Source organism: Salmo salar, chromosome ssa13 (genome assembly GCF_905237065.1).
Source record: "Salmo salar chromosome ssa13, Ssal_v3.1, whole genome shotgun sequence".
Classification (NCBI taxonomy): domain Eukaryota; kingdom Metazoa; phylum Chordata; class Actinopteri; order Salmoniformes; family Salmonidae; genus Salmo; species Salmo salar.
In genome coordinates, this window is record NC_059454.1 from 45,768,809 (window position 1) to 45,778,721 (window position 9,913).

A 9,913-nucleotide genomic window follows, 5' to 3' on the forward strand; every position below is an offset into this window, starting at 1 on the left:
AACCTGCTCTGCTAAAGCCCCTTTGATGAGATTGGGGGCATGCTCGGTCCTCCTTTTCCTGTAGTCCACAATCATCTCCCTAGTCTTGATCACGTTGAGGGAGAGGCTGTTGTCCTGGCACCACACGACCAGGTCTCTGACCTCCTTCCTATATGCTGTCTCATCATTGTCGGTGATCAGACCTACCACCGTTGTGCCGTCAACAAACTTATTGATGGTGTTTGACTACGCAGTCGTGGGTGAACAAGGAGTACAGGAGGGGACTAAGCATGCAGCCCTGAGGGGGCCCCGTATTGAGTATCAGCAGGCAGATTATGCAAAAGTCATGTTAACACCTTACTCTACTTATCTGAATCGGCGTAAGGTCAAAATCGGAGTAAGCATATGCCGATTAAAACATCTGGTTTTCTGAGCAATCTTTAGAATTATTAGGATATGTAAACACCTTAATCGGCGTTTCAGCAATGTATTTGATCTGCGCATGTGCTAGCACCAGCCAAGTGAGCCTCCCTCTTTAGGGCGAGTGAAGTAAGTTCAGAACAACTGAATGTATGTGTCTTAGAAGTAGTTTACATGAAAACGTTATATGTCCCAACTCAGAATCAAATAGGCTTCCCAAAAGTAACATGTTTATTAGAACGTTCATTTTGAGTGGCGGTTTTCTGCACTTATCAGAGTGCCATCAGGTTGTCCGGTTTCAGATGTGTCCATGTAAATAGGATTATTAGTGAATTTATTATTCTTGTAAAGCATGCTTTACAAGCATGTAAAGCTTGTAAAGCATTATTGTGTGCATGTAACAGTACTCATTGGCTGGTCATCACGAGGGTGTTGGATATAGATAAGCACTCCATCGTTCTGCTATAGATCTATAGGGAGGGTAGCCTATGACTCTATATACCACTAGAATGGCAATCAATATCCGTTATGGACAACAATGAATCCATCATAGCACTATAGTTAACTTATGCTAGCAAATACAGTTTTGATGTAGGCCTATACATATTTAACATCTGGATCCATTTAATTTTGGAACATTTACATTTCATGATGGCAAATCCATGGCATTCTTATAATATTCAAATAACTGTTCCAACAAGGCAAGTCTACCCCAAATAGAAGCTTGATGTTCCACTTTATGCTTCACTGAATTTTCATTTGACCCCCATCTGTCTTGAGATGTTGGCTCGTGTCAGTCTCATGCCGTTTTCATAACGAGTTCAATGAGGGGGTGCACTGCGTCTGCGAACCCGTTCAAGCCCAGATTCTCACCATTTATGATGCATAGCATGATCTTATTTACAACATAATAGGCCAGTAGAACAATAATTCTAAGATTTTCATAGTGTAATCCTGTACCACATTGACGTGAATTAGATAATGAAAATATGCCAATTGCATAAATATTGAATATGGTTAAATTAAATAGTTTAGATCTTCAATGTGCAAAATAGTCATTGGATGCTCTTAACTGGAAAATAATCTGGCAATGAAATGGTTTATTGCACTGGGAGTACTGCCACACTGAAATAGATGCATTAGCCTACATCTCGTTGACAAACATGGATGTCTCATGTAGCCTATATCCTGATGCACACAGACATTATCCCAGCTGTTCTATAGCTGCTGTGTGACCCCTCATACAGCGCACCCATGATGCACAGCATCTCCGATACACAGCATCTCCGATACACAGCATCTCCGATACAGTGGCCAACAAAAACATTATAATTTCCTTCACATTTCGAGGTATTCCACAACAAAGGATCACTGTCCATTCAGCTTGCACAGATGGGATACCCACGCCAAATTATGGACAAAGAGGGCCCTAACAGAAAGCCCTCCAGGATTTTGTGTGTGATCTCGAAAGCCCTGTTCCCAAACTGGACTTCGCGGCAGTTAATTTGGGTAAAAGGGCGAGTGCAAAAAAAAAAATGCCTATCCATTTCTGGCAATTTTTTTAATTTAACCTTTATTTAACTAGGCAAGTTAGTTAAGATCAAATTCTTATTTACCATGATGGCCTACGGGTGCTGGGTTTAAAATATAAATATATATACACTACTGGTCAAAAGTTTTAGAACACCTACTCATTCAAGGCTTTTCTTTATTTTTACGATTTTCTACATTGTAGAATAACAGTGAAGACATCAGAACTATGAAATAACACATATGGAATCATGTAGTAACAAAAAAGTGGTAAACAAATCAAAATATATTTTATATTTGAGAATCTTCAAATAGCCACCCTTTACCTTTGACAGCTTTGCACACTCTTGGCATTCTCTCAACCAGCTTCATGAGGTAGTCACTTGGAATGCATTTCAATTAACAGGTGTGCCTTGTTAAAAGTTAATTTGTGGAATTTCTTTCCTTCTTAATGTATTTGAGCCAGTCAGTTGTGTTGTGACAAGGTATGGGGGGTATACAGAAGATACCAAGTCCATATTATGGCAAGAACAGCTCAAACAAGCAAAGAGAAATGACAGTTCATCATTACTTTAAGACATCAAGGTCCGTCAATACGGAATGTTTCAAGAGCGCTATGATGAAACTGGCTCTCATGAGGATCGCTATAGGAATGGAAGACCCAGAGTTTCCTCTGCTGCAGAGGATCAGTTCATTAGAGTTACTAGCCTCAGAAACGTCAGTCCAAATAAATGCTTCACAGAGTTCAAGTAACAGACACATCAACATCAACTGTTCAGAGGAGACTGTGGGAATCAGGCCGTCATGGTCAAATAGCTGAAGAAAAAAACACTACTAAAAGGACACCAATAGGAAGAAGAGACTTGCTTGGGCCAAGAAACACGAGCAAAGGACATTGGACCTGGTGGACATTTGTCCTTTGGTCTGGAGTCCAAATTGGAGATTTTTGGTTCCAACCGCCATGTCTTTGTCAGAGACGCGGTGTTGGTGAACGAATGATCTCTGCATGTGTATTTCCCACCATAAAGCATAGAGGAGGTGTTATGGTGTGGGGGTGCTTTTCTGGTGACACTTTCTGTGATTTATTTTGAAATCAAGGCACATTTAACCAGTATGGCTACCACAGCATTCTGCAGTGATACGCCATCCCATCTGGTTTGGGCTTAATAGGACTATCAATTGTTTTTCAAAAGGACAATGACCCAACACACCTCCAGGCTGTGTAAGGGCTATTTTACCAAGAAGGAGAGTGATGGAGTGCTGCATCAGATGACATACCTCCACAATCCCCCGACCTCAACCAAATTGAGATGGTTTGGGATGAGTTGGACCGTAGAGTGAAGGAAAAGCAGCTAACAAGTGCTCAGCATATGTGGGAACTCCTTCAAGACTGTTGGAAAAGCATTCCAGGTGAAGCTGGTTGAGAGAATGCCAAGAGTGTGCAGAGCTGTCATCAAGGCAAAGGGTGGCTATTTGAGAATCTCAAATATAAAATATATTTTGATTTGTTTAACACTTTTTTGGTTACTACATGATTCCATGTGTTATTTCATAGTGTTGACGTACTCACTATTATTCTACAATGTAGAAAATCGTAAAAGTAAAGAAAAACCCTTGAATGAGTAGGTGTTCTAAAACTTTTGACCGGTAGTGTGTGTGTGTGTGTGTGTGTGTGTGTGTGTGTGTGTGTGTGTGTGTGTGTGTGTGTGTGTGTTGTGTATGTATATATATATATATATATAAACACTACTAAAAGGACACCAATAGGAAGAAGAGACTTGCTTGGGCCAAGAAACACGAGCAAAGGACATTAGACCTGGTGGACATTTGTCCTTTGGTCTGGAGTCCAAATTTGAGATTTTTGGTTCCAACCGCCATGTCTTTGTGAGACGCGGTGTTGGTGAACGAATGATCTCTGCATGTGTATTTCCCACCATAAAGCATAGAGGAGGTGTATATATATACACACTGCTCAAAAAATAAAGGGAACACTTAAACAACACAATGTAACTCCAAGTCAATCACACTTCTGGGAAATCAAACTGTCCACTTAGGAAGCAACACTGATTGACAATAAATTTCACATGCTGTTGTGCAAATGGAATAGACAACAGGTGGAAATTATAGGCAATAAGCAAGACACCCCCAATAAAGGAGTGGTTCAGCAGGTGGTGACCACAGACCACTTCTATGCTTCCTGGCTGATGTTTTGGTCACTTTTGAATGCTGGCGGTGCTTTCACTCTAGTGGTAGCATGAGACGGAGTCTACAACCCACACAAGTGGCTCAGGTAGTGCAGCTCATCCAGGATGGCACATCAATGCGAGCTTTGGCAAGAAGGTTTGCTGTGTCTGTCAGCGTAGTGTCCAGAGCATGGAGGCGCTACCAGGAGACAGGCCAGTACATCAGGAGACATGGAGGAGGCCGTAGGAGGGCAACAACCCAGCAGCAGGACCGCTACCTCCGCCTTTGTGCAAGGAGGAACAGGAGGAGCACTGCCAGAGCCCTGCAAAATGACCTCCAGCAGGCCACAAATGTGCATGTGTCTGCTCAAACGGTCAGAAACAGACTCCATGAGGGTGGTATGAGGGCCCGACATCCACAGATGGGGGTTGTGCTTACAGCCCAACACCGTGCAGGACGTTTGGCATTTGCCAGAGAACACCAAGATTGGCAAATTCGCCACTGGCGCCCTGTGCTCTTCACAGATGAAAGCAGGTTCACACTGAGCATGTGACAGACGTGACAGAGTCTGGAGACGGCGTGGAGAACGTTCTGCTGCCTGCAACATCCTCCAGCATGACCGGTTTGGCGGTGGGTCAGTCATGGTGTGGGGTGGCATTTCTTTGGGGGGGCCGCACAGCCCTCCATGTGCTCGCCAGAGGTAGCCTGACTGCCATTAGGTACCGAGATGAGATCCTCAGACCCCTTGTGAGACCATATGCTGGTGCGGTTGGCCCTGGGTTCCTCCTAATGCAAGACAATGCTAGACCTCATGTGGCTGGAGTGTGTCAGCAGTTCCTGCAAGAGGAAGGCATTGATGCTATGGACTGGCCCGCCCGTTCCCCAGACCTGAATCCAATTGAGCACATCTGGGACATCATGTCTCGCTCCATCCACCAACGCCACGTTGCACCACAGACTGTCCAGGAGTTGGCGGATGCTTTAGTCCAGGTCTGGGAGGAGATCCCTCAGGAGACCATCCGCCACCTCATCAGGAGCATGCCCAGGCGTTGTAGGGAGGTCATACAGGCACGTGGAGGCCACACACACTACTGAGCCTCATTTTGACTTGTTTTAAGGACATTACATCAAAGTTGGATCAGCCTGTAGTGTGGTTTTCCACTTTAATTTTGAGTGTGACTCCAAATCCAGACCTCCATGGGTTGATAAATTGGATTTCCATTGATTATTTTTGTGTGATTTTGTTGTCAGCACATTCAACTGTGTAAAGAAAAAAGTATTTAATAAGATTATTTCTTTCATTCAGATCTAGGATGTGTTGTTTAAGTGTTCCCTTTATTTTTTGGAGCAGTGTATATATATAAATAATTATAGGACAAAACACACATTTCAACAAGAGAGACAGCACAACACTACATAAGGAGAGACCTAAGACAACAACATAGCAAGGCAGCAACACATGACAACACAGCATGGTAGAAATACAACATGACAACAACATGGTAGCAACACAACATGGTAGCAGCACAAAGCATGGTACAAATATTATTGGGTACAGACAACCAGCACAAAGACAAGAAGGAAGAGACAACAGTGCATCACGCGAAGCTGCCACAACAGTCAGTAAGAGACGGGTATACAGAGATGACCAGTTTACAGAGGAGTATAGAGTGCAGTGATGTGTCCTATAAGGAGCATTGGTGGCAAATCTAATGGCTGAATGGTAAAGAACATCCAGCCGCTCAAGAGAACCCTTACCTGCCGATCTATAAATTATGTCTCCGTAATCTAGCATGGGTAGTAGGATGGTCGTCTGAATCAGGGTTAATTTGGCAGCTGGGGTGAAAGAGGAGCGAATACGACAGAGGAAACCAAGTCTAGATTTAACTTTAGCCTGCAGCTTTGATGTCTGCTGAGAGAAGGACAGTGTTCCATCTGGCCATACAGTGTACCGTCTAGTGCCCTAGCTGTCTCACAAAGAGACTACAAGCAATGGCAGCTTGCAACAGCGTAAGCCTATCTGATAACTTCCATCTCCCTTACACTATAAATGTAGCTAAGGATGCAAAATATATTTACAAAGCACATGGATGGTGCAAGGTCACCTCCATAAGCAATATTGAATAACCAATGCATAAATTGTTTGGAGAGACTTTGTATTTTCATTTAGCCTAATAAATTGTGCAGCTTAATGTAATCTAGAAGTAATGGACAAAGTATAGGACATATACTTTTCTATACTTTGGCACAGTACATTGTAGCATACAGGCTGCAATTGACTGTTAAGAAGCCTTCACAAGCCTGTTCAGAAGATTTGACAAGCCAATACAGTGTCACCAGCATTTAACAATCCAAAACCAGGTGTATTGTGTCACATATTGACTGTCAGAGTTAATGCATCAATTGTTTTTCATTCCTTAAGAACTTGGAATGAATGCCTGCACTTAACCCTAACCTTAAAAATTGGGAGTTAATGCCTAAACTTAACAAACACATGAAATTTGACGTTTGAACTTCTAAGTCTGGTGCAAAACTGTTACAGATGGTATTGTAAACCACTGTCCCTACCCCCACTCACCATCATGCAGATGGAATATAGGCTACTGACGCCAAATATGTTTGAAAAAACACGCAGATAGGTGACGGGAGCACAAATCAAGAACATGGGTAGGCAATGGGACACCGTACAAGTGCAGCGCAATGGCAGAGACGTGGGGGATGGGCGTGCAACAGACGCCCATCTGTTGCGCATCCATGGCGCGTGCCGAGCGCGTGAGTTTAACAGCAACTCATAGCTGCACAGAGCAAATGAGAGCACTCTATTGACAAAGACTTTCATAAAATACAAAATGTATAAATACAACTTCTGCATTTTGGTTCATATAGTGATACATGAAAAGTCCATCTGAGCAGGCTAACACAACGGTGTTTATTTGGAAATAAATCTCCTGTCATGCATTGAAATATCAACAGAAAGTTAGAATTATTTATGTCAAATAGCCTACAATCTACATTTCATTATTTTATAAACATCTATGGTTCCACTGCATTGTCCCCCCATTGAAAAAGGGTCTTGGCCACAGGTGAATGTCCTTGTTCAGATAGACTGCATTGAAAACATGTTGATTAGGACAAGCAAATGTTAATCCATACATAGCGTGGCTTGGGGATCTGTTTTTTCAATGTTTTGGAATAGCTTACTATTTTAGAACGTTTGTCTGGCTACATTTGCCTGAGTCCTAACTCTGAATCAAGACTGAAGAAAACAAACCTAGACCCATAATCTACATTTGAATAGAAGCATGATTATAACAACTATAAATACAACTTGTTTGGTTGTAAGACTTCCTTCCCCCCAAGTTCATTACGTTCCAGTAGCCCACTGTGCAAATAAAGCAATTTACAATGTGTCAATAAGCAAGTTGTAGGCTATCTAAAAAATGCAACCGAATAAACCTTAATGCTGTTTATTAAACATGATGTTATCATATTTTACAGTTTTACTTTTAAAATTGGATTTCAGGATAGTTTAGGATCCCACGTGTTCTATAAGCATTTAGGTTATACGCAAGGATGGAGATGGTGCACATGAATGAATGAAACTTTAAATATCTTTATAGCTACCACAAAATGCAATACCACCAGTGAGACATGCCAGTTGTGGAAGCCAAATTTCAACCCTATATCCCCACAGGCCAGATGGTCAAGTCGAGTGCATGTGTTGCTGTCCCAAAGGCATAGTCCCCTGCGTCAAGACTCCAAGACAATGGATGGAGGTCTCCCACCGACGCGCGAGACTCGCATAAATAGAGCGCTCTCCCTCTGCTCAGCACACAGCAGCTCACCGCCTCGCAAAGAGCACATCGCCTCTCTCCTAAAAGCACAACTTCTAGCTAAAGACATGACTCCAAGAATCACTCCTGAGACTACCCAGCTTTCCCCCTCAAGGTCCACGGTGGCCCAGAGGAAAGAAGCGAACGAACTGAGAAAGGTAAGCGAAACTAACAGTAAAATGTGTTTATCATCAACTCGCTATACTGGAGCTTTCGTTCAATGCTATACCCTTTTGGAGTTACTAATGGCTTTTTATCGCTTCTTCCAGACTCTAAAGCCTTTGTTGGAAAAGAAAAGGCGCGCACGCATCAACGACAGCCTCGGTCACTTGAAGACTCTCATCCTCCCTCTGGTCGGCAAAGACAACGCTCCATACTCGAAGCTTGAGAAAGCCAATATTCTGGAGATGACCGTCCGATTCCTCCGAGATCTCCCTTCATCTCCAGTCAAAAGTGAGTATTGTTTCAGAAAGCTTATTATGTCATGTTGTATATGTGTACTGTATTGTATGTATAAGTTGTACATTTGTCATTGGGTCATTAAACTAAACTTTCGCCTATTTTATTTCCAGGTTCATCAGACAGCTTCAAAGAAGGGTACAAAGCCTGCCTGCAGCGGGTCACCGCTCTGATCCCCAAAACGAACCTGGACAAAGAGTCGTGCCAGCGGGTGAACGACTTCATCCAACAGTCCATGTCTGCGTCCGTCGACCCAGCCTGTCAGAACTGTTGTGCCCAGAGCTCCAGGGCTTTCCCCCAGATTCAGCAGAGACTCCTGAGCCTCAAAGCCAACGTTGGCTCCAGAATCGAGAACCACTCAAACTCGCTTCCCAACCGGCCCCAGCCAGTGCCACAAGCTGTCAATACGAACATGTGGAGACCCTGGTAGATTAGACAGACGCTCCCTTAGCGAGCATTGTTTTGTGATATATATCTATATAAACGCTGTTAATGTAGATATTAACTGGAAGAGATGAGGGAGTTAGTACACGTTTGACTAGTAATGTATTTATTCATTCACAGACAAATCAGATGAGCACTGATTTTATGAGCAGACAAATTCTATGATCTTTGTTAGGCTAAATGCAATCCTCTTTGGGGTTTCCAAGATTTGGGTTGTAGACAACACAATTGTAAAACCCCAAGGGTTATTTTGTTTGAGGTTTGCGCTATTGACTTAAGTATTTTTTGGTCTGTGCAAAGGAGTAGACTGTAAACACTGTGTGTTATAGTAATGTATTATTTATTTGATGAAAACACAATTTAGTGTTTAAACGATTTTGTCATTGATCATATACTTTCAATAAAAGCTCATTATAAAAAAAGAAACTTTTGTTGTATTTTCTCAGTATTGGTAACATTACTCCAACAACATGAAACATTGGATTGAACATGTGTTTATAATCTAAATGACCAATATTTACATGCACCATCAACATGACATTTTCCAGAAAATGTTTCTGGATAAAGACATGCTACATTTAGGAGATGCTTTTGCCTTCTGCTTGATGTGAAGCCAATGAATGGGTTGTTCTGTCTCTGGACACATCCGTTTATGAGACCAGATTGCTCTTACTGTCCTGTATTTCAATGTCTCTTTAGGGGTCAGTATAGATTCCAAAAATTGTATTAACAAAATCTGTATTTGTTATTCAAGTTAAAAGGCACATCAGCCTGAGCCTGCCAGTTGTCTATCCTAAGCTGAGGGATGGGGCTAGAGAAATGTAACCAAATGTAACCAAATTCAGTCAAGGAGCAATAGTTGCAAGGAGTGACAGTCTATGAGATCTAGATAATAGTTCTAAACAACATATATAGTCTGGTACATTATATATAGCACATTAGAGGCTGCTGATTAGCACTTTAGAGTCTGCTGCCCTATATACATGGACTTGGAACCACTGGCCACTTTAATAATGGAAAACTAGTCACTTTAATAATGTTTACATATTTTGCATTACTCACCT

The 9,913-nt window shown here is 42.2% G+C and overlaps 1 protein-coding gene across 1 annotated transcript; it reads left to right on the forward strand.

Annotated features, from left to right (window-relative positions):
- The first annotated feature begins 7,835 nt into the window (after positions 1-7,835).
- On the forward strand, positions 7,836-9,275 carry LOC106567320 (transcription factor HES-2). The gene is made up of 3 exons (XM_014136457.2): positions 7,836-8,104; positions 8,216-8,399; positions 8,519-9,275. The coding sequence occupies exons 1-3, from the start codon at positions 7,880-7,882 to the stop codon at positions 8,833-8,835; spliced, it is 726 nt and encodes a 241-aa protein (XP_013991932.1). The 5' UTR covers positions 7,836-7,879; the 3' UTR covers positions 8,836-9,275.
- The last annotated feature ends 638 nt before the right edge of the window (positions 9,276-9,913 follow it).